This window comes from Tribolium castaneum, chromosome 2 (assembly GCF_031307605.1).
Source record: "Tribolium castaneum strain GA2 chromosome 2, icTriCast1.1, whole genome shotgun sequence".
Taxonomy (NCBI): Eukaryota; Metazoa; Arthropoda; class Insecta; order Coleoptera; family Tenebrionidae; genus Tribolium; species Tribolium castaneum.
In genome coordinates this window covers 26,039,815-26,064,231 of record NC_087395.1, presented here as the reverse complement: position 1 = coordinate 26,064,231, position 24,417 = coordinate 26,039,815, and the positions used below count along the sequence as shown (strand labels likewise).

General features: G+C 34.2%; 2 protein-coding genes across 5 annotated transcripts in view; one reads left to right on the top strand and one right to left on the bottom strand.

The window, feature by feature from the left end:
- The window catches only part of LOC100142542 (uncharacterized protein), a 62,510-nt gene extending 38,989 nt beyond the window's left edge, over window positions 1–23,521 (top strand). Inside the window, exons 4-21 of the mRNA XM_015983762.2 lie at window positions 2,421–2,509; window positions 2,776–2,859; window positions 5,847–5,932; window positions 6,524–6,585; window positions 6,642–6,804; window positions 7,761–7,897; window positions 8,717–8,924; window positions 8,983–9,144; window positions 11,517–11,813; window positions 11,869–12,111; window positions 14,466–14,626; window positions 14,727–14,858; window positions 15,218–15,512; window positions 15,562–15,771; window positions 17,771–18,144; window positions 18,194–18,326; window positions 18,379–18,508; window positions 20,520–23,521. Of these exons, the coding sequence (XP_015839248.1) occupies window positions 2,421–2,509; window positions 2,776–2,859; window positions 5,847–5,932; window positions 6,524–6,585; window positions 6,642–6,804; window positions 7,761–7,897; window positions 8,717–8,924; window positions 8,983–9,144; window positions 11,517–11,813; window positions 11,869–12,111; window positions 14,466–14,626; window positions 14,727–14,858; window positions 15,218–15,512; window positions 15,562–15,771; window positions 17,771–18,144; window positions 18,194–18,326; window positions 18,379–18,508; window positions 20,520–21,133 (3,580 nt within the window). The 3' untranslated portion in view covers window positions 21,134–23,521. The remainder of the gene's footprint in view (window positions 1–2,420; window positions 2,510–2,775; window positions 2,860–5,846; window positions 5,933–6,523; window positions 6,586–6,641; window positions 6,805–7,760; window positions 7,898–8,716; window positions 8,925–8,982; window positions 9,145–11,516; window positions 11,814–11,868; window positions 12,112–14,465; window positions 14,627–14,726; window positions 14,859–15,217; window positions 15,513–15,561; window positions 15,772–17,770; window positions 18,145–18,193; window positions 18,327–18,378; window positions 18,509–20,519) is intronic.
- LOC661523 (uncharacterized) lies at window positions 21,981–24,120 on the bottom strand. Of its 4 annotated transcripts, XM_015983764.2 has the most exons (6): window positions 23,816–24,103; window positions 23,566–23,754; window positions 23,319–23,520; window positions 23,090–23,273; window positions 22,940–23,038; window positions 21,981–22,424 (listed from the first exon to the last, which is right to left on the bottom strand). In XM_015983764.2, exons 2-6 carry the CDS (start codon window positions 23,736–23,738, stop codon window positions 22,123–22,125), a joined length of 960 nt encoding a protein of 319 aa, XP_015839250.1. In that variant the 5' UTR covers window positions 23,739–23,754; window positions 23,816–24,103; the 3' UTR covers window positions 21,981–22,122. The 4 variants fall into 4 exon arrangements, with proteins under 4 accessions (XP_015839250.1, XP_015839249.1, XP_008198506.1 ...); XM_015983763.2 differs by having other exon boundaries at window positions 23,090–23,520; window positions 23,816–24,120; XM_008200284.3 differs by having other exon boundaries at window positions 23,566–24,098.
- Window positions 24,121–24,417: the final 297 nt, after the last annotated feature.

The following is a 24,417-nucleotide window of genomic DNA, read 5'->3' as shown; positions in this document are numbered from 1 at the left end:
TATCTACAAGGCTCGCTTTTTATGCGTTTCTTTCTCGTGTCGTTTGCAACGAATCTGGCGTAAAAACGATGTCGCATCACTCTTCATATTGGTGCAATCGTGTCGGTGATTTGTCATTTTTGCTATATATATGCATGAAGGTGCAATCAATTCTAATCAGTGGCGAGATAACGGCGAGCGAAAATTTTTAATTTCCGTAAATGAGCAAAGCCGCAACTCATTTTCGAATTAACTTTAAATGTCGTAAAAACAAAGCGGACTTTAAATTTTATTTGGCTTTAATGAGGATTTTAACTTGAAAAACCATAAACTCATAATAAATTCATTTTCACTGCGGCAACTAATTTATTTCGAGTTGGGGAAAAAGTGTGTTTAGGACCGTCTTCAGACCTTTTTGAGTGTAATCCACTTAGACGTGCTTCACCGTCAAAACTGATTTAGTGAACGAGTTTCAATTTATTTCGGATACTACGGCTTGAAATAATTATGCATGAGCGACGATCTGATGGTCAGGACTTTCAGGTCCGGTAAGACACAGTTTAAATTCGATTTTGCAATTTTTGTTCGCGTTTTAAATTTGCTTCTCAACGAAAATTGCATTACATTCCTCGCTGCGATTTCAAACGGAGCTAAACGAAAAATTTTACGCCGTGTTTATTGATGATTAAAGGCTCTCCTGGTATTAAAAGTCGAGCGAAAGCTTGGAACTATTTTACGATTAATAAAATAAAGCTCTGCAATGCTCTTCGGATTAATTGTTTATCATTTCAGATTTACAAATTACTGAAATTATTTATCCAAAAATGCTGTCTTTAAAATACAACTTATTAAAATTAAAAAAATATTCTCTGGCCAAATCTGTCAGTTTTAGTAAAAAAATGCTATTCAAAACTTAGTCGTGCTATTTTCTACTTTGTTTACTGAATTTTTCTTTTAAAAACGCTTTTGAATTCCTAAAAATAATGCTTTTTTATTTAATTTTTTAATCTTCTGCCTATTTTCGTTTCCATTTCTCAAATTTATTTAATTGTCCCAGAAAAATGCGCCAAGTTAACCGAAAAAAGTAAAAAATTGACATTTTACAGTTAATTTTGTAATTTTTCAATTTATTTAAAAAATCTAATGTTTCTAGTTTCTTAGTTTCAGAGCTAATTTTGCAATTTTTTCTTTGTTAAGACAAATTTTTTTAAGTTTAATAAGATTTTTTTAGTGAAAAATGTTTGCTAATTCACAGAAATAATTCATTTCAGAGACAATTTTTCTTTTTTTTTTCTTTGGTTTATTTTTTGTTTTGACATTGTTTTTCTCGCTGAAAGCGCTCCTAAATTAATTAAAAACAAGACATTTAAGAGCTAATTCAGCAATGTTCTGCTAAGTTCTGGAAAGAAACTATTATTTTGTTTAGTTATTTGGTGAAAAATGCTTTAAACTTATCAAAATAGCAAACCAATTTTGCAATTTTCTAATAACATCCTAATAACAATAGTCTAAAAACTTTCGCAACTAATCTGCCTTGGTTTGACCATTTTTTGAGAATTTCTCAAGAGAAAATTTCTCCGCATTTCACAAAATGGAAGACCTGATTTTTGTTAAAATTTAAAATTTCGAATTTTCTGATTAAAATTTTAATGGTCATAAAAATGAAAAAAAATTTTTTAACTCATTCTAGCAAAGTTTTATGGACTTTCATATGTCTTAACAACCCACTAAAGTTGTTAAAAGCCCGAAAAAAGTCCATATGTTCGATATTTGGATGTTTGATTTTTTCAATTTTTGTGGCGATTTTGGTCGATTTCGGGTACCTAGAACATTTATCGAGCAATAACTCCGGAACTATTAGAGATAACCCCATGAAATATACTATCGTTGGAAAGCTCTTTAAATCATCTATCTTTTTTAAAAAAGATCATTGTTGTCCGACTAATAGTTTTTGAGAAAATTGTAAATAAAAGCAAAAATTGGTCAAATTTTTAAAAATTCATAACTAAAAAACTATTTAGAATTTGGCAATTTTCTTGACGCCAGTCGATTCCCCAGATCATTTTAAACAAGCTAGTATTAAAATAGTTCTACTTTTTTAAATAGTTTTGCCGTAATTGACATAAATAAATTGAAAAATTTTAAAATTGAAACCCATTCTATACAATGTTATTGCTGACAAAATCTTTCAAAATCTAGAGACTTTCTTGATTAAAAACCCTTCAAAACTAAAAATAAACAAAAAAATGTCTTTCTTTAGAATTATTTAAAATGAAAAATCTACAACAAAACCAAACCAAAATTCCCAGACTCGATAAGAAAAAGTATCGAATCTTGTTTCTCCAAGCCGTCCCATTACTATTTCACACTTTAATTCTCTCCTCTCGCCTACCGCCCTTATTTCCTCCTTGATCCCATTATAATCTTTGTATTTTTTGCAGCCATGTGGGAGTTTCCGCTGTGAAATGCCACTGCCAGATGGGCTTCACTGGCGAGACATGCCAAATTCCCGTCACCACACTGAAGCCCGGTAAGTGAAGAAAAATTCAAATCTCCCCGAAGAAAACTAACCGAATCATAATAGTTTGTTTGCGCCGTTCTCGGCAGTGAAATATTTAAAACAGCGTCTGACAAGACACAAAGCATCGATCTGATAAAGGGGAGCACAATGGTTGACGATAGCGAAGCGCAAACTTTAAATAAGAAAGTAAATTAATTGCTCTGATGACCCAATTCGCAATTGAATTAATTTTCATTGTTGTGCCGCAATTTGTAAAAGGAAACTTTTCTTTTCAGGATGTGACAACTGCGTCCAGAGCTGTCCGTTCGATGGGAGGCTGGAGAATGCCTGCAAGTGTCCGATGATGAACGGAACTAATGGTAGGATTTGGTGTCTGTTTAACTCGATAAATAATAAAAGCGCACACGCTGTTGCACAAATCAAAATTCATCGGAATGATTTAATTTCATTAAGTCAACAGGAAAATTAAAGATGAATAATTTATATTCCAACATATTATTATGGAAATTGCCGGATAGCGGGGTTTATTTAAATTAAACAGATTGTTCAAATTAAATGCAATTTATACAAATTACGCGGTTTTTCAATAAATGGTGCTCAATAAATTGTTTTTTTCTTTTCCTTCCATTTTTTACCTGACTTATTTTTGCATCAGAAGAATAACATCACTATCAATCAAAAATAAGGCAATTTTCTACTTTGTTTTGGCAAATTTTCTAACATTATTAAAAAAATGTCAAATATTTCCGACCTGATTTATTCAATTAGCTCCTTTATATTTTAATTTTCCCATTGAAAATTTTATATCAAATGAACTGGAATTGAATACATTTTTGGTAAAAAAAGTATGCAAATTAATGGAAACTTAACTTAATTGTGCCATTTTGTGTCCTATTTTGCCTCAAACTTTTTAAATTTCTCGCTGAAAATTGCTTAGATTCATGAAAAAAAGTTTAGATCTAACAGCAACTTTTGCCAAGTGTTGGACAAATTTTTCGATAAATTTATAGTAAAAAATAATTGGTGACATCTTTTTTATTTTTACCTTATTTGGGAAAAAAATCTCGAATTCAAAAAAAACGCTGCATTTTAGACCGAATTCTGTAAATTTTTGTCCTTTTTTACCAAATTAATTTGGAATTTATTTAGAATCTCATTGAAAAATGCTCTGAATTTATTAGTCAGCAAAAACAAGAGTGCAAAAACAAAGTTTTCTTCTTTTATTAAGAAAAAAAAATAACATAGTAAGTTTCTCAAGAAAGAACGTTCATAAATTCACAGAAACTTTTTGAAATTTTGTGAATTTTCCACTCTAAATGCTTCAATTTAAAAAGAGAAGAAAAACATTTTAGACTTAGCTTTGCAATTTTGTGCCTTATTATAAATTTTTTTTGAGATTTAGTAAGTTTTTCGGTGAAAAAATTCCCTGAATTCATCGAAAACCATAATTTTTTGTCTTGTTTAATCAAAACCATTTAAAATTGACTTAGATCTTTCATTAGTCCAAGTATTTTGCTTAGTAAAATGTTTCGAAATTAATAAATTTCTTTTGGTGAATTTTTTTTCGTCCCCACATTTTCAGAAAATAATGCCTTTTAAATTTATTTTTGCAAATTTTGATTTGTGTAAACTTCAGACACAATTTTCCAATTTTGTCTCTCATTTTGACAAAATTTTTCATATTTAGTCAGACTTTAACAGAAATGTGTCTTTGGTTCTACTAATTTTTTCAGGAATAATACAAAATTTTTCAGAGAAAATCGTTTATAAATTCACAAAAAAATCTATGGAATTTTGGAAATTTCCCGCCCAATACTGGGTCAAATTTTGCTTTATTGGTTAAATGTTTTAATTTACTAACTTTTCCAAAAAAAATTTTGTAAAAAACTTGGAAAATAAGGCATTTTAAAAGTAATTTTACAATTTTTCAGTCTTGTTTTGGCACATCCTCTGGAATTTTGTAAATTTTTCGCTACAAATTACTTTGAACTCTAAGTGAGATAAACGCATTCTAGACTTTATTTTACAGTTTGTAACCCATTTTTAACAAAAATTTACAAATCAATTTTACTTCTCAGTAAAAAAAACCTTCAGACCTACTAAATTTTGTCAAAATCTTTCAAACTTGTTTAATGTTTCAGTAAAAAGCTTTTTAATCGTCAAAGCAATAAAGTATTTAATAAAATTTCGTAACAAAAATTTCGGAATAAAATGCCCAAAATTGGTTGTAATTTTTTCTTTATATTATTTTTTTATTTTCTTTAATTGTTAACAGAGCCTGAAAAAATTGAAATCAGGCCTCCACTATGTGTAGTTCCCACCCAAGTCGCTTCTAAATCACGTCACGTCTCCCACCCTAAAACAGCAGTAAATTACGTAGGAATACTGCATTAGAATTTTGATACAAAAATCTGCACATTAAAAATATTTCCACTATTTCCGCTCGCCGCAAAATCCCCTTAAACTCCGCTTAAAAAAAATATTTACCCAACCTCAGCGCATTTTGTATCCAAACAGTGTTTGTTACGACTGATTTTAAATAAATTCTGGAGTAAAACACGCGAGACTAATAAAAAACAACGCCACCACCACAACGAAAAATAACAAACAGAAATTTTATGCCAATTCAGCCTAACAACGTGGCTACGACCCATAAAACTCGTCCCAAGTTTGTTATCAGTTTTGTGATTCATTTTATTAATCCCAAAACTTGGAATAATTCACTCAATTTTCCTCAACCTTGTTATTTTATTATTATTCAAGCAAGACTGATGATGATGCAGCCGTGTAAACCCGGCTTCCGGTCCCATCTGATTTCCTCCGAGACGCCTAAAGCGACGCAATTTTTCAGAATGACGTCGATCTCGCCCTTTAAAACGCGATTGAGACGAATCTATCGAGATTTTTCGAAAAAATCTCCAATGCGCGGAAACTTCCAGCAACTATTTTAATCACAGCAAAGTTCAAAACTGCTCGGAGCCGGCGACATCAATTTAAAACCGTGATAGTTTCGGCATAAAAATTCTGTTTTGTGTTCAAATTTATTACATTAAGAGGCTTCAAGACAATAATTAATTTGGCCACGTCCGCGTGCAACGAATCGTAAAATTGTTAATTCAATAGAAACGTTGCTGCAATTTTTGGGAACGAAACAAAGTCGAAAAAACAAATCTTGGTGATTTAGTGTCGGCGTTTTTATAAAATTCCGCTTGTTCCCGATTTGTCACAATAAAATATGACGATGGTAATCTTGTGAAATATGCATCGAGATATACAAATACGAGTGCACTGTGTGTGTGTTATTTAAAGCGTGATAACTGATAACTGAAATTTGGATTTGTTTCAGATCGGGTCGGATTCACCAGCACCATGCATTTGGCCAATCTGCCCAATCTGAGCGGAAACGCCCTCAAAACGTTCATCGAAAACCAGGTAAATAATTTTTGTACAGATTACGATCAGAAAATGAACGGGAATTTTTTTTCAAAATTTTCGGAAATGTTATACCATGTTTGGGGAGTAGAGGGGTCACGTGACGCTTAGCTGTGTCCCCAGCGGTCGCAGTATAGCATTAAAACTACTTAATAGATTCGTTTAATTTTTTGATTTTTTATTTACTATGTAAATCTCTTATAAGTTCTAGGGTCCAAAACGGAGTCATATTCGGTGTTAGTCGGTATATTATCGCCCTTTTCGATGTCCACGCCGTAAAATATCTTTTCAGTCCGTTGAGTAAATGTTGGTCTTTAATTTAGCGCGGGCATCTCGTAACTAGGGACAGTTCCAACAGCCCCGGAATTGTGTGGGAATCGGCCGCAATTTATGGGATAGGCGCCCGGAGCCCCGTCCTAATCCCCCTAGTACCTCCCTGATTTATAATCTCGAAAGGTTCACGACGCGTCGGCTTCATTAATTAAAATTTCAGGATACTTAGCGTCTCATCGCGTTTACATTTCTATAACGAGCGACTTTTGCACAAAAACTTGTTTGTGGCTTGGATGAAAAATGAAACGATTTTTTCAGGTATTCAGGACGCTCAAGACCAACTACTCGAAACTGGACGACGTTTCGGTGCAAAATGTCGCGTAAGTGTCGACGTCTGAAATCGCGGACACGTCCGCATTTGCACCCCCCGTTTCAGGTTTTTCAGGTCAGGTGCAGATGTAACTTTCCATTTGTTCGCGCTGAAAAAGGACGAGAAACGCATCAGGGCAGTTTTCAGCAGATGGGCTGATAGGGGTTACATCGCCAACTTGACAGTCACAGACAAGGAGTTTGTCTTCAAGCCGATGCTCGATTTACAGGTACTGAAAACTCGGCTGAAATACCATGTTAATGAACAAAGACCTGTCTTTTTTAACTATTTTCTGTAATTTGCCCTTATTATGCTGTTTTGGTTGTATCTCTTTAATGGTTAACACCATAGCAAACAAAAAAATACCGACAGATTGAGCATTAGATTCTCGATTGAAAGACATGAACATGATGTAAAAGACTTATCCTAAACTATATTTAAAAAAATTTGCGCTCTGCCCCATATTTTTCAAAACGCTGGGAATACGGTTACAGATGCAAGAAAAATGTTGGAGAAAAAGTTGTAGAGAATTAAATTTCCTACAAAAAAGTCCGCGAGACCATGTTCCTATCTTCAACCATTTAGGCCCCAAAGGCGTTCAAACGACAAATTTGTTCATTTTGCCAGCATTTAAGTCTTGAAAACTCAATTTATACTTAAACCGTTGAAGATAAAAATATGGTGTCGCGGACTTTTTTGTAGAAAATTTAATTCTCTATAACTTTGTTTCATACATTTTTTTTGTATCTTCAACCGTATTCGCAGCGTTCGCAAAAATATAAGGTGGAACGCAAATTGATAACTCTTTACGCACCGTCGCATATTTATCAAAACGCTGGAAATACGGTTGGAGATACAAAAAAATTGTAAGAAGCAAAGTTGTAGAGAATTGAATTTCCTATAAAAAAGTCCGGGACACTATATTTCTATCTTCTACAGTTTCGGTATAAATTAACATTCCGTGACATGACAATTTTTCATGACAGTGAAATCGTTATTTGGCGCAGAGACAAAGCGCCCTCATTGTTACTCTGCCGTACTATATCTTTAGGAGCGATTTTGTATCACGTTTCGCCTCCTAACTTATAGTTCTCCGTAGCTTCAAAAATCGCAAATTAAAAAATGGGGCAAATTCCAAAAATGCGCTCTAATCTCCTGAAAATAATGTGCTAATGCCGCTTTCAGAGCGTGTCAATCAATCAAATCGGGCCGATCCGTCAAAACGACGAGTTTATCCTTTCGTGTGTGGCGAGGGGTTCGCCCACGACGTCCTTCAGATGGTTCAAGGACGGCGTGTTTGTCAATGTGACGGAAATTACAAGGTAAATAAAATATGCGATTTTATTAACTAGTTACGAGTTATGGATTTTGTTTATTCTATCTTGAATTTCATAAAGTTACACACGGCATGTTATTGATCGTAAAATTTTATTTTAAAGGCGGTTACAGAGGCCGATAAATGCAGGTTTTTCCCAAAAACGACCCACCATAAAATTGAATTGAGCTTTGAAATAAAAAACAGCGACCAGATTTAATTTTTAAAACGACGATTATTAATTCAACCCGAGATGCTTTTAATGGTTTTAAACAGTAATGAGCGGCACAGAAACGTGCCGTTTTTTAAAACCCATCAAGTTCATTAATAAATTTGTGAAAAAATCGGGATCGAACCCGAGATTTTTGAACACCGCATAAGTGTTTTTTTCTGTGTTTTTTTATTTTGTATCCATTAATAAATGATTAGATTTTTTTTCATTATTTTAACTAACAATTCAGAATAACTGATAATTTTTTGCTCATATTTTCTGATTTATTCTTATTTATAATTATTTTCTTAGTGTACCGGTTATAAAAAGGCATTTTTGACCTCAGTTTTGAAATGAGAACGTATTTTTAATCACACAAAAAATAGAAAAGGAGAAAGAAAAAAGTTATATACTCGTTGCAAAAATGGTGGATGCGCCGGGTTGCCGTTGAATTAATATTCCCGAAATCGTCTTGTCATATTTTAATCTTCCTTAATCTAAATTCTTGCACATCTTGTAAATAAGTCGCTCCCAGTGGCAACCCACAGCTTACGAAAACAATTACACTCGGTTTAATTTCACTAGCGAAATCCGTGTTGTGAAAAATTTTTTCAGTCACAAATGGAACCGTCTCATAAAATATCCCCATTCGGATGATCAATACACGGCCCTGTTAGGAATCTCAAGGAGCGATATTTTAGACAGCGGCACCTTCACTTGCCAAGTTGAGGATTACGGAATTCAACAATGCCTTTCGAGAAGAGTCGCCATCAAAGCACCGCCGGTTATTAAAGTCGAACCTATGAGTCTCACCGTACGGAAAGTAATCTATTATTCAGTTAGTTAAAGGGCGCCGAGTTGACTGACTAACATTACCGCAGGGCCAAAATTTAACTATTAAGTGCATTAGCATGGGCGACAGCAACAACAAATACACTTATAGCTGGACCAAAAACAAAGAACTGATTCCTGTCAGGAGCGAGACGGAGAAGTACGAGATTTTGTATCCTGGAGGAAGCATCTTGCAAATATTCAAAATCGAAGTGAGTGACTTTTTTTTCAAACCAATAAACGGTAAAATGAGCTTTAGGGATTTTGAGAAGAAAGCAATAAAAATAAATAAATATTGAGTTTCTATCTCAAAACCGAATTAAAAATAATTGTGCTAAGAAATTCGATATATTTTAAACGAAATTTAGCAAAATAATTTCGTTTCTGAATGAAAATCACACAAATACTGGTAGAAAAGGTTAATTAATTATGTTTTTGACAAAAAAATCTGCTAAAAATCTCAAAACTTACCAAAAAGTGTGATTTTAAATCCAATATAATGTCGAGTGATTGGCTTAAGAAAATGCTTAAACTCTCAAAAAACAGTTTCTTCTAACTGATTTAACAAATTTTCAGCACATCATCGTTAAAAATAAACAAATATCTTCTTTTTTTGACCGAATCAGTTTACAAAAAATCCACTTTTTGGACAAGATTTCACAAAATAATTTATGTTTATAACTGGAAAACGCTGGAAACAGTGGTAAAACTGCAAATATATAACAAAAAAAAAAGACTGACAAGATACAATTAACCTCAGTTTCCATTCAATTTGTCAATTTTTGTTCTATTTTTCTGAAAATTTAGGGAAATAACTTCGTTTTTGGATGAGGACCCAAAAATGGCAAAATAATTAAGAAAAGAATTCTTCTGCTTTTGACTAAAAGAATTGATAAAATCTCGGAAAAGGACACGACCGTGTAACATTCGTTCAAATTTAGTGTCTTTTTGGAGAAGTTTAACAAAAAAAACAAGTCCTTGATAAAAAGCAGTGGTGAAAGCTCGATAAAAGCACAAAAAAGAAACAGCATTTTTAACAGAACTCTGTTAAAAACAAATTTGTCAATTAGCGCTTTATCATACGAAATACAAATATGTTTTATATATGTTTAAAAAAATTTAATTTAATTGTTTAATGTTCAGTTTAGCTTAATTTTCCAAAATTCTCTATTTTTTTCCGATAAAATTTTACAAAATAATATTTATGTTATTGACAAATATATGCTTTAAAAATTAAAAAAATAATGGCATTTCTAACGTCACTTAGTGGTTTTGTGGAACAATTTAGCATAACTTCTCTAAAAACTCAAACATAATAATAATTTTTATTGCTGAAAACGTGATAAGACATTGGAAAAAAGAAAGAACAAGAACACAAATGCCTCAAATTTCGACGAAATTTAACAAATTATGGGCTTATTTTCGTCAAAATTTCACAAAAATAATTTCGTTACTAGATAAAAACGAATCAGTAAAACGAAAAAATGGTAAAACAAAAAAATTTTTAGCAGGACAATGCAAAAATAGTTATTTTTTCTAGTTAATTTGGTAATTTCTCGTTTTCATTCTTTTCCAATCAATTGCACGATTTTGATTAAAAATATCTTAAAAAGCTGAGAAAATAACAAAATAATTGTTTAAAAAAGTGTTTAAACGCTTAAAAAAGACAAACATAAAAGCAGACTCCTCCAAATTACACAAAAAAAACAGAAGCTTTGTAATAATAATTATTATTATTATTTATAATTTTTCGTACTAATAATTTGCAAAAATTTGCGAAAAAATCTATTTATTTTGGACGACCGTTCACGAAATAATTCTATTTATAGCTGAGAAACGTGATCAAACATTGAGCAAAGTGGAAAAAAAATATAGACACAAGACACAAATAATTCTAATTTCAACCAAATTTGGCAATTTTTCGCATCATTTTTGATAAAATTTCGCGAAAAAATTTCGTTTCTGGATGAAAAAAAATAAAGAAAATCAGAAAATTTTTTTCAGAAAAATTCACAAATACGTTTTTTTTCGAAGTAATTTGATATCTCGAGTTTAACTGCATAACTGCATTTTTTTACAAAAAATGTGCAAAATAGCTCAGAAAATAACAAAATACTGTAATTTTCGATCCAACGTAGAGATTTTTTAAAGGAGTTCAGCAAAAACTGAAGAAAAAACTAAGCCTTTGTTTCAAAAAAATTGCGAAAAATTCGAATTATTTTGGACGACCTTTCACAAAATAGTTGTAACTGTGGCTGAGAAATGAGGAGAAATCAAGTATAGACCAACATTTGTCAATTTTTCTCCTCTTTTTTGACGAAATTTCGCCAAATACTTTCGTTTCTAGATAAAAGGAAGCAAGCAAAACGCAAACATGTTAGGAAAATGCTAAAGTGTCAACTAAATTCAACCAAAAAAAATGAATAATTTCAAGTGTTAATAAACACTGAGACATTCAGAATTCAATTTCAATTTTCTCAAAATCTCTTCGATAAAAATGAAACGGTTCCAAACTTGACCGATTTAAAAGAGAAAAAAAGCTTTAATCCTGAAGCTTTAGCAATAAATGGTGCAATCTCCCCAGAAATCGGTGAAATTCTCCTGCCTGGTGCAAGACGGTCCAATTTCGAGCGAAACCAGCGTCGATATCCACGTGGTGGACCCGTCCTCGGTGCCCACGTGCCCCCCGGAGTATTCCTTGAACGTTACATGGCCGGAAACGGCCCCCGACACCGATAGTCTCCAGGAGTGTCCCAAAGGCTACGCATTTCCGGGATTCGTCCGGCGTTCGTGCACTCTAAACGATGGCTTACGTCCCATCTGGCGTCAGCCGGATTACTCCCAATGCACTCCCGAGCAATTATACAAAATAGGGTTGGACGTAAGTCCGGGAGCGGCTGACAACACTCGAGATTATCAACGATGTTTGCTTCCAGCTGAGATTATTGCAACTGGGCTACGAAACAGCAACGCCGCTCCAGATCATCCAAAACTGCTCCAGATACCTAGGGGAGAGGCAAGGGCTGTTGCCGGGGGAGGGCACCGGGGTTTTGGCAATTTTGAGGGACGTGATTGGTTATTGTAAAAGGGCAAGGGTTGTGACGGGCGATTTGGTCAAGGAGGTGTTCGAGATTGTGGATGGGGTGTTGAGGCACCAGAATTCGCTCGTCAGCCAAGAGGTCTGTACGTTTATTATAGTTTTTTTTGTGTTACATCATTTTTCCGAACTGTGTCAACAATTCCGTTGAAGAATGAATGTGTGTAAAATTTGATGGCTTCTAGCAAACAATGTGAAAGTGATAAAGCGGTTTTTTGCTGGGAAAATGTATCGAACGAGTGTACTGGAAGTTGTAATAATATTTTTTTGCTTTCATCGTTGTTATAAATCTGTTTTTGTTTTGACGCATCGTGCGAGTAAACTAGCGAAATTTTAATAATTCCTGTTATGATTTCGATTTTGCGATAGTTTTTCCGTCCAAATCACACACAAATTAACTAGGGTCCATCATCATTGTTGAATGAAACTTCGAGATAAACAAAATATAGCAGTTACATTGTTTAGTTAAAATCGTCAAACTTCAATCAATTTTTTACGGTTTTAATTTTTTAATTTTTTTAAACCCACTCTAGCCAAGTTTTATGGACTTTTATATGTGTTATCAACCCACTAGAGTTGTTAAAAGTCCAAAAAAATCCATTTGTTAGATTTTTTGATGTTTGACTCTTCCAATTTTTGTCGCGATTTTGGTCGATTCCAGGTGTCCGGAACATTTATCGAGCAATAACTCCGGAACTATTACAGATAACCCCATGAAGTGTATTGTCGTTGGAAAGCTCCTTCAATTATCTATTTTTTTCAAAAAAGATCATCGTTCTTCGATTAATAGTTTTCGAGCAAATTGCAGATAAATGCAAAAATTGGTAAAATTTTAAAAAATTGATAACTAAAAAACTATTGGGAATTTGGCAATTTTTTCGATGCCAATCGATTCCCCGGATCATTTTGCATAGGTAGAGATCAAAATAGTTCCACTTTTTCGAATAGTTTAGTCGTAATTGGAAAAATAAAAAAAATTAAAAAGAAGTTAACACCCCCCCCTACAAAATGGTCAATTTTAAAAGTGTCTCAGAATCAAATAAAACTTATCCTATCCTATAGATTTTGATGTGCTCTTTACGATGGAAACAAGAGTTTTCTCCTAGCTCTTTTAGTTTGGCCGTAATCGGCGATCGAAAATTGAAGAATTTTTTGCGAGATATCGCCTTGAGTCCTATGCCATTTTGTAGAGTTTTTTATTCCAGTTGTCCTCGATTTTTCCGTTTCTCGATAACTCTAATAGTTTCGCCGTAATTGGCGGTTGAAAATTGAAAAAAAGTGAAAATGGAAACCTTTTTTTGCGTTTTTCTCGGAAACTATAAGACTTAGAGGAACGAACAAAAAACCATCTGATAGCGCTTAATTTTTTCTATTTTCTCAACTAAACCCGGAGCCGCTCCGGGCAACGGTTCCGGCTACAGAGGCGATCAAAATTTTTCACTAAAAAAATTCATAAAAAAAAAACTAAAAGTCGTAGAGCACTGCGGTTTGTTCGATTGAATTCTACGGCTCATTTTACATATTATATTAATTTTTCACAAGAATTAAAAATTTAAAATTTTTTGCCTAAATTTAGGGTAGCCATTTGTCATAGTGAAAAATTTTATTCATTAAAAAAATCCATACCTCAAAAACTAAAAGTCGTAGAGCAATGCGGTTTGTTCCATTGAATTCAGCGGCTCATTTTCTGTATTATAACAACTTTTCACGAGATTTAAAATTTTGATTTTTTTTGCTAAAATTTCATGAGTAATTTCACTTACCTTCAAGAAAGTGAAAAAATTAAATTTTTTTAAAAGTCGTTCTATCATAGTTTTTCGTACATATATATGCCTTTACAACCCTCTAGAGTTGTTAGAAGTCCAAAAAAAGTCCATATGTTCGATTTTTTTATGTTTGATTTTTTTCAATTTTTGTTGCGATTTTGGTCGATTCTGGGTATCCGGAACATTTGTTGAGCCATAGCTCCGGAACTATCAGAGATAACCCCATAAAGTTTATTATCTTTGGAAAGCTCTTTGAATTATCTATTTTTTTCAAAAAAAATTATTGTTCTCTGACTAATAGTTTTTGAACAAATTGCAGATAAATGCAAAAATTGGTAAAATTTTAAAAAATTCATAACTAAAAAACTATTGGTAATTTGCCAATTTTGTCGATGCTAGTCGATTTTCCGGATCATTTTACAAGGGTGTGGATAAAAATAGTTCCACTTTTTTGAATAGTTTAGCCGTAATTGAGAAAAAAAGATTAAAAAAGTTAACATTAATTAAGGTAGCAGCCATTCCATGGTGAAAAATTTTATTCAACAAAAAAATTCATTAAATGTCATCTTTGATATTTATAAAAATTTAATTTAATTTGAAAAAATGTGCACCCTTTCCAATTCAAATAGATCCCCCACAATTCATCAGCTTAAAAACGTTCCAATTTCAGCAAGTGAAGCTCCTGCAAGAAGTCGTCAGTCACCAAATCGAGATCTCTGCACCTCTCCTCTCGCCCTCGCAGCCCCTTTTCCACTTAGCCCTTCCAACCCTTGACGTTAATTTAATGTCCGGAGATCAAAAAGAATTACCATTTCTCTCCGCCAACCTCAGGTACGACACATCAAGCGTTCAATTAAATTTCTGATCAGACAAAAAAAATCAGAAATTTAATCGAACACTTGGCGTAAAAATCTAACCACAAGCCTTGCAGTGGCCACAAATGGACCCCACACAAGACTCGAATTTCATCCAAAGACCCGAAACACGGCCAATGCGTGATTGGAGTGGTCATTTACCGCAATTTGAGCGCTTTTTTACCAACACGGTCCGTAATCCGAGTAAAGTACGTGGTTTTCGCTCATACGTTAATGCTCTTTGTCCAGTAAATAAACCTTTAAATCAAAATGTTGGGAATAAATTTGAAGTTTTAATGTTAATGCAAATGGAAGTAAAAACGTTTAGTAATGGAATTTTTCAGAATTTCTTAAAAATAAGCCAATAAATTCCAGAATTATGTGAAAAATGGCATTATTTTTGCGAGATCTGAAGATTCTTAGACCAAAAATATAGTTTTTTTTGTAGGAAAACAAAGTTTTTTCATATTTTTGCCTAAAAGTTTTTAAATACTTCCCAGTAACTTATTTTGATTTGAAGGCTTATTTGAGTGGAATCCTGTGCTCACACACTGAAATCGAATTGCAGAGACGGAGCCGAAGTGGAATACGAGGTGATATCTCAAGTCGTTCGCTTATGGATCCTGTCACGGGATAAAAATTACGATTATAATCCTCACATTATCCTCGAGTGGAAACAGGGAAATCACAACGCGACCAAAGACGGATGGTTTCTTAAATGTGCAATGGCGGAGACTGCAATGTACGCCTATGCTTGGAACACCACTGTCTGTACCACGAAAATTCTCGGTTTTAATTTAACACGCTGTATATGCCCGAAGGTGGGGACCTTCGCCCTCTTGCTCACAGCAAACAATATTCAGGTAATTGTTAATTTAATCGCTTCATAACTTAATTAATTTCCAAAAACAGATCGAAAAAGAAGAGCCACGACCCTTGCGATACATTGTTCTAGCCGGTTGCTCCCTTTGTTTCTTATCAGCACTGATAAGTACAATTATTTTGACGATTCATTGGATTTTGAAACGCTCCTGTGTTGTTTTTTTGAAGCTGCAATGTTCCGTTTCCATAACTGGGGTTATGCTAACTTTTGTGCTTGTCACAATCAGCGATCCTTCAGAGGTGAGTAATAAAATTTTTTGTGAACACCGTGTACAACTAAATCTAAGAAAAATTACATCAAGTGTTACAGTAGAGCCGTCTTTAGCCATGTGACAAATTTGGTTCCTATATTTTTAAAAATATCAATCTTAGAAAAATTTAAACCTAACGTTCGAAAACTAATAATCACACAGAAATCATTTCTTGCAGAATTTTTTTACAATTCTTTGGAATACATTTTAATGTTAATAAAATAAAAATATTAAAACTAATGTGTTGTGGAATATAAATACTACATTTTCCAGCGAAATTCGGCCCAAAATTATTTTTTTTAAACTTTAAACAAATTTTAGAACAAAATTCTGTTTTTTTTTTCTTCTTAAAGCTTTAATTATTTTTTTATTTATTTTTTTGGTTTGTAAACCAATTACTTGACAAAAAAGACTTGGTTACAAGAATAATGATCCGACAAGTATTTTTTAGAAGTTTTTCGAAAAATTTTGGCTAAACAGACCAAATTAAGTCAAAAGTTTTTTTCAACAAATTTTTTTTAACAAATTTAAACACTTTTTTAACTGAATTCTCAGTTTGGTTTTGTATTTTTGAGTTTTTTGCTCTAAAACCGCATGAAAAATCACCAAATTGGACGTAATTTATAGTTTGTTTCACGTGATTTACCCAGTTTTTCACTAAAAGTAGTCAAAAACAATGCGAAAAACCGCAAAATTCGGACGAAAATTGTTTTTTTTTTTATATAATTTCAAGCTTTCAAACGTTTTTTTAACTAAATTCTCAGTTGTTTTTCTCCAAGAATTTAATAATTTTTCTTGGTTTTTTCAACATTCTTTTAAACTTCAATATTTTCTTTGTTTCACTTGATTCAGCTCATTTTTCAGCAAAATTACGTCTAAAATTTGCTGAAAAAATCACAAAAACGAAGTCAAAAGATTCATTATTTTTCCTTTCTCCATTGATTAAGTACGTTTTTGAGCTAAATTTCGGCAAAAATAAACCGAAAAACTCGAAAATTTGCTCAAAATCCATATTATTTTAAATTTTTCAAGCCGTTTCTGATCTAAATTTTCATTTTATTTTTATGAGATTTGGCTAAAACTCACCAACAAATTACAAAACTAAGTAAAAAATATAAATATTTTTGCTCTTTCCAAGCGTGGTGTTGTTTAACTACTTTTAAAAATTGCATGAAAAAAAAAATTAGACCAAAATTAATGTTTATTAAGGGAAATTTCAATTAAAATACACAAAGTTTAAACAGATTTTTTAACTAAATTCTCAGTTTCTCGTGAGATTCTTCCAAAACAGACAAAATATAAAGTCAAAAGTTTCATTATTTTTCCATTTTTTAACGTTAAGCTCGTTTTTGAGATAAAAATGTTGCATTTTTTGCCTTAAAAATTCTACAATTATTAGTTTTAGATTATCGGTAAATTTACGTATTTTATCGAAAAGTTACATAAAACTTTCATTATTTTGATATTTACAAGCATTTAATCAAATTTTTTGAACTATAAACAATTTTTTAAACCAAAAGTTTATCAGAAATAAGCAAGATTCTGTCGAAAACTGTGTTATTTTCACGTTTTCTACACATTTAAACATGTTTTTGAACTAAATTCTCAGTTTTTTGAAAAAAATCTCCAAAACAATCAAAATCAACACAAAATTTTCCTTATATTTCCTCATAATTAATTAGTACAGTCGCTACAAAAAAAATTTCTTATGTAACTTTAAAAACAAATCTGAATGTTACAAGAAGTCCGAAAAAATTATACCAACCTCAAAAAATAATTAAATATAACTTATTAAAAATTAATTGAAATTATTTTAATGTAAACGTAAATTTATGGTTAATTTGCAAAAAAAAACATTGAAATATAATTTGTTTTAAAAAGACACTAGAAATCGTAAAATTAAGATTAATAAATATTTTAACACTTTTAAGTAATTAATTTGAATAATAAGAAATTACAAACACACAAAAAATAATTCTTTCACTCAGCGGCTCTTTGCGAGCGTGATGGCCATCCTGGAAATCCTCTTCCTCATGGGTCTTTCCGCCCACATCAGCATCCTCCTCATGGTCTACACCGAAATGGTCCAATTGCCCAAATCAGCGGCTTCCAAGCAAACCGTGGTGGGCATAAGCACTGGGGTGCCAGTGATTGCCGTTTTCGGCAACCATCTGGCCCACCAGACCATGGACGTGCGCCTCAAATCCTGGTGGCTGCTGGCTGGGAGCCTAGCCTTCAACATTTTCCTGACCGTGGGCGTCGTAATCGTGGGCCTGTTCGTCCTTTTGCACGTCACAGTTTTGTACAAATTGAAAAAACTGACAACAGTCCACGAAAAAGAAGGAAAAATTTTACAGAAGCGGTGAGTTGACGAAATTAATTATTTTTCAGTTCTCACGGTCGCTTTTCAGGATTACGCTCCTGAAAAAATCGGCGTATGTGTTCTGTTCGCTGGTTTCGGCGACCGTCAGCAGTATTTTTTACGTGAACTTTGTAAATATAGTTTGGTGGCATTACGAGTTCAGTGTTGTGACAATGTTGCTGGTAGTGAAGTTGCGGGTTTATTTTATGGCAAAAATTAAATTTGATATTTTAGGGTCTGGTCGTGGTCGTTTGTTACGTCGTCAAATCGGATGGTGATTTTTTTTATTTGTTGCAAGGACGATTCAAAGCCAAACAAAAGGACGGCTTTTTCGGGGTGGAAGCTACAGGTAGTCCATTAAATTGTAAGTACAATACACTGATTGTTTACGAGATACTAATTGAAATGATTTTTTTATCGCGCAAACAAGCCCACATATCATTCGGTTTCAAACAATTTTCACTCATCTTAAATTAATTTCACGAGCGAATGCTGGTTTGTTTTGCGCCCCTATTGACCGATTTTACCAAAACTAGCAAGCGATGACAAAATAAAACAGATCCGAGGCGAGATAACATCGATTCCGGGGCCCAGTCGCCTCCGGAGTTCACCGGAAACGGAACGATAACCTAAAACTACTGTCGAATTTTTTTACTTACAATATCGTCGCGGAAAATTCAATTTCTTCTCAGTTTCCATGAAATTTTTGATAAAATATCGACTAACTCAAAAATATAATTAAACGCTTGGAGAGAGCAAAATTTTAGTTCAAAAACGTGAAAAAACTATTAATTTCGAGCAAATTTTCGAGTTTTTTAACTTATTTTGACGAAATTTAGCTCAATAGATAAGATTTTTGAGCGGATCTTGTGGTTTTCCGACTAATTTTTGACGAAATTTCACTGAAAAACTGGCGGGATCAAGTGAAACAAACCAAATACCATCAAATTCAGGTTAAAAGAATAAAACTTTTGACCTGATGTGGTTTGAAAGTTTAGTTACAAGACGTAATCATTAAATTTTAAAGTTTTTTGACTTATTTTTGGCAAAAAATAGCTTAAGAATAAGTAAAACAATTTCCATGTCTAGTTTGTTGATTTTTCAACAAGTTGTATTGAATTTTCTCTAAAAACAAATTGTTTTTACCTCAACTATGTGCTTAAACAACCAAAAAAAGAAAAATTATTAATCTTTTGACTAAATTTAGTCAACTATTAAAACTATTAACTTTTAAAAAAATGTGCTGAAAAGTTAAATCGAGTGAAGCAAACATTATCAGTTTCGGTCTAATTTGGTCATTTTTCGTAGGGTTTTAAGGAAATTAAAAAAAAATGCTTTCAACTCAAAAAGTTCTGTTATATTTAGCAACGAAATCTCACAAAAAGAAAAAAATAGAAAAATAGAAAAAAAGAAAAAAGTTTTTACTTCAAAACCGTGCTTTAAGACAGTTTTATTAAAACGTCACAGAAAAGTTAATCAAAAAGGCCTAAAAAAATAAAAAAACACCGTTTTTAATCAAATTTTTGAATTTTAATCTTATTTTTGACGAAACAACATCGCTGAAAAAAAACAAAATATAACAATTCGTTGATTTTGTGAAAATTTTTATGTTTTTTGACTTATTTTTGCCGAAATTTAAATTAAAAACGTGCTTAAAGGCTTAAAAAATCAAAAATTACACTTGCTTTTAATAGATTTTTGTGTTTTTTGTCTTATTTTTGACATAATCTAGCTGAAAATGAGCCAAATTGAGTGAAACAAACAGAATAACATCAATTATTCAGAGTTCTTTAATTTGCTGAAAAAAATTGTTTTGTCATAAAAACGAATAGAACGACTAAAAATGAGAAAAAGTATGAAGCTTTTGACTTAATTTGACTTAATTCCTTTACAATTCTGTCAAATATAATTAATTAATTACTTTTGAAACGAGCCAAATCCAAAATATTGTGAAAAACAAAAAAATCTTAAAATTTTGAAAAATCTAGTTCAAAAACCTGGTTAGAAGCTTGAAAAAGTTAAATTTTGCTAAAAAAACATGAAATCAGAGTAGTTTTGTGATTTTTTTTGAAGTTATTTTTTCATAAGATCGTGTGAAATCATTGAATCTTGGGTAAAAAAAATGAAGAAAATCAAGAAAAAAAAAACAAAATAACATCATTCTTTTAGTTTAGTGATTTTTCATCCAGATTTAGTCAATGAAAAAAAGACACCAAAAATAACACCAAACAACCAAGTTTAGTAAAATATCGTTTTCGCTTATCGAGATTTTACGAAAAAATGTGTTCTATTTTTTTGTTTTTTTTTAATTCTGGCAGAAAATGATTCCGGTTTTGACTGATTCCGGGTTTCCCCCCCCTAACCTTTGCCCCCAGTTTTCACCAAAGAAGACGCGGAGGTGGAGAGCGAGAGCATCCCCCACCACCGCAAATCCGAGCCGTCAAAACCCATCGAATGCTTCCCCATGTCCGACTCGTGCAAATCCGGTCTTCCGGAATGCGTTTCCGGTGCAATGGAGTCATACGCCCACAGCGACGCCATCTACTGCGCCCAGACCTCCCTGGAGCGCTACAACCGGAGCCCCCAACTCCACCGCAAAACCGCCCCCTTCAAAATCGAGGACGAGGTCAGATGCCGCTCCCCCGACATCATCGCCACCAAAATATGCACCCAACTCGACCTAGTCGCCTCGCACGCCCCCAGCATCGTCATCACCCCCGAAGAGAGGCCGATGAGGGAAATCGAACGGGAGATTGATACAGTTTGCGAAAAAATCGAACTGGAGAGTGGGAGTGGGGCTGGGGGAGATAATCTGGACGGGATGCTGGACCGGATTAGCCACGATTTGGATTATCTGCTGAATCGGAGCGAGGAGGGGCCGAGGAGGCACTCCAAGACTAATATTATAACGGAGCAGATCATCGAAGAGGTGGAGGAGGAGGGCAAGGTTCCGGACGCAATCACGGATATTTTGAGGACTAATTGCTAGAAAAATAGGCAAATTCGGTTCGTTCAAGACCAAACCAATCAATATCGCATCAGATTGTACCTGAAATTCTGTTACAATAAATACGAATTTATCAAGCATCGAATTTGCTATTTTCCTAAAGCAGGGGCGTGCGCCAAATTCACAAAAACAGCGCGGTTTTTAAGAGTCACATCATAAACTTATTCAAAAAAAAATTAACACAAAAAAGGGTAGTGAAGGGGCTGTAGACACCCCTAATCCGGCCCTGCGTTTTTTGCAAACACCCTTTTTGTCAGCCGTTTCAAATTTTCTCCAAGTGCATTTGTCTACATTTTGTGTCCGCTTACAACAGAAATTTATTGCTACAAGCGGCAAAAGCAAAAAAACTAACCTTAGCGTCCACCTTAGCGGCGTCCGGCATTTCCGCGAATTCTGCACCTGTGTCTTGATTAACTCGTCACATTTTCGAAAGAAATCCGATTATTTCACCCACTTTGGCACAAAACACGCGCGCAACGTTTTTACAAACCGTAAACGCAAAAACTAAAAGACGCGTCGCATGACGTCAGATGACGCCCTCTCATTGGCTGGCTCGTCGACGAACCCGATTGACGCTGAAGGCGGGCGATTTGAAACTTACAACTCGCACTGATTATTCTTTGATTTCAATGTTTCGTTGAAAAATGTAGCAATTTTACGTAAATTTGGACTTGAAATTGCCCGCACGCCTCTGCTGCCTAGTCAAGACCCTGTGATACGAATATTTACAAATCAAGTATTACATAAGTGTGCCTTATTGTCATTTTCGTAGCCACTGTGTCCGTGTTTCCTGTAAATACTTCAATTTTTGTCGAATAAAACCACAGAAACTTTTAGATTGTTTTATTAAGTAGCCTCGAAAATACAAACTAAACAAACATCCTAATCTAGTCATCAATCAATATATTAAATTAAATCGCATTCTCGTAATAAATAACTACAAGCGAAAGAGAAAATCGAAAATATCACAATCACTGTTCCTCCGCCTCCTCCGTATTGATTATTTCAAAATCACTATCACTACTGCTATCCTTCCTCGCAGTTTTATCGAAACTCAAATTTCTCGAAAAATGTTCCTCCTCTGACGAGTCGCCGTTGAAATGACGCGACTCGAACCGGATGCCCCTGTGCTCCGAATCCGAATCGCTCGAAGTGTCACCGGGGGAGCGCCCCCCTGGGAGCAGGTCCTCCTCGGCCAGACTCTCCTTGTCTTCGCCGTCCAAGTGCGACGGCATCGAGGCCAAGCCGCTGATTAGCGAATTGGTAACTGAATCTGCAATCAAAATGGGTCAATGCTGTAGCGATTTGAAATTCAAATTTCCCGCCACCAGTTCACGACCATGAGGCTATTCCACGTGAATTTCTGAATTGCAGCTTCGATCCAAAACACCGAAATTGCGCGGAATTCGCGAAATTTTAACACTTTTAGCCCCGAATTGGGGTTATGTTTTTGTTGTGATGCCGCTGATTAATGACAACTGGCACGCGAATAAGCCAACTGCGTAAATAAATTTTCTTTTCTTATCAATTATCACTGTTTTTTTATCATTCAAAACGTGCGAAACCATGAAATCATAAAACCAGATGACTAAGAATGTTTGTTTTTACTTTATCGTGAAACAACGGATGCAAATATTCGTAATAGAAAATCTGTGTTTTTGTTTACTTGTAATTTTGTAAATACGATGCAAGTTTGATAAATTAGCCGATTCTGCCACATGCAGACGTAAACACACGCCAAGGCCGAACTCTCCAACTATTTTTGAGCAATAAAAATAGATTATTTACCTGCTGTTTTATCAGTCAACAAACTATCAAGATCGGGGTCCCTTTGGCCAAAATCCTTGTCCGAAATAAAGGGAATTAGCTCGTCCTCAGCTAGAACACCTGAAATTGCAATTTCAGTGGCCAAAAGTTGAGAAATTGGGGTCTCAATACCTCTATCAGAGCCCACAGTTTTGATGAATTGTTTGACTGAGTTAACGTACTCTGGGGGTAGTTTCGAGAGCCCCAAAGGCACGAAGAACACCCCAAGGAGCATCAGGTAGCAAATAACATAACCCGAAATGTTTTTCGCTATGAAACTGATCATAAGAAAGACGAAAGACATGGCGATGCAAAACTGAAAATTGAGGTTAAGTTTTGCAAATTGAGCCTTTTTACCGACTGAAGAGGGGCTGTCTTTGCGTAAGGCTTTGAGTGAGAAGACGACGTCCATGAGGTCGTTCTTGAGCTCGTCCAACGCCTCCAAATGCGCCGACTGCACCTCCAGGGCGCCCCCATTCTCAAAGTACGCGTCTCCAATAAACGCAACCAAAGCCAGCAAAAACACAACCCCAAAGGTTCTCAATTGTAATTGAACCACGAGCCTGCAACAATCAAATAACCTCAAAACTGAGACAAAGAACAATTACCAGAACAAAAAGTTGAGCACGAGGAACACGCTGAGAGTCAAAGACACGTCCTCCCAGCACAGGATTTTGTACACCAGCTCAAAATATCCATCAATTCGCGTAATTTCGCGTCTTTTCACCGATTTTTCCTCACTTATGAAGAAACTGCGAACTTTTCGCGTGAGAAAATCCATTTTGACGGTGAGTGACCTTGAAGGGGTGAGTTTAGCACTGGATGGAGAGTTTGAGGAAAACTGCGCGCATTTTTTACCAAATCACTCGTGACGTCCTAAACGTGATTAAAATTTGCTTATTTTGACGATTTTCAAAGAATGAAAAGTGGGGATGGGATCACGCGACGCCAGATGCGCAATTTGTGAATGAGTGCGAAATTTGCATCGAATTGGGGCGAACGGGGGCCCAAGGACGCCACCAAGGACGAATCAATCGATAAGTAGGCGATGATTAGGTGTAAACAATCAAACTTCTGGTTCTTGTCACAAGGATTCAAATTTGGCGCCACGGTACGACACTACCGGGGCGATAAAGCCGTCGCGTTTTTCACCAATTGGGTCATAACTGGAATTTTATCGCGCGATAAAAAACCTTATGAGCGGACAACGACACGTGAACTTGTTATTCGAAAACAATTTGTAAAAAAATTGAGTCGTTTCTGCCGATATTTGGGTTATTTAGCCACAGCCCGACCATGGCGATGAAATCGTGGGCAGTCCAAATGACAAGCATAACTTCCCTTATTTATCTGTCAATATCTGTCAGGGTTTTAACGCGTCACACATTTTCATTTTATTGTTTATTTGGTTTTAATAAATTTACAACTTTTTTCTCCTCGTGTTCGAAGAAAATAAATCG

Bases quoted from the DNA above. Each gene is read 5' to 3' on its own strand.
- LOC661523 (XM_015983763.2), bottom strand. From the start codon at position 23,738: ATGGATTTTCTCACGCGAAAAGTTCGCAGTTTCTTCATAAGTGAGGAA. The intron at 23,521-23,565 runs GTAATTGTTCTT...TGATTGTTGCAG, and splicing joins GTGCTCAACTTTTTGTTCTG to GCTCGTGGTTCAATTACAAT. The intron at 22,425-22,939 runs GTAAATAATCTA...TTTTGATTGCAG, and splicing joins GTTGACTGATAAAACAGCAG to ATTCAGTTACCAATTCGCTA.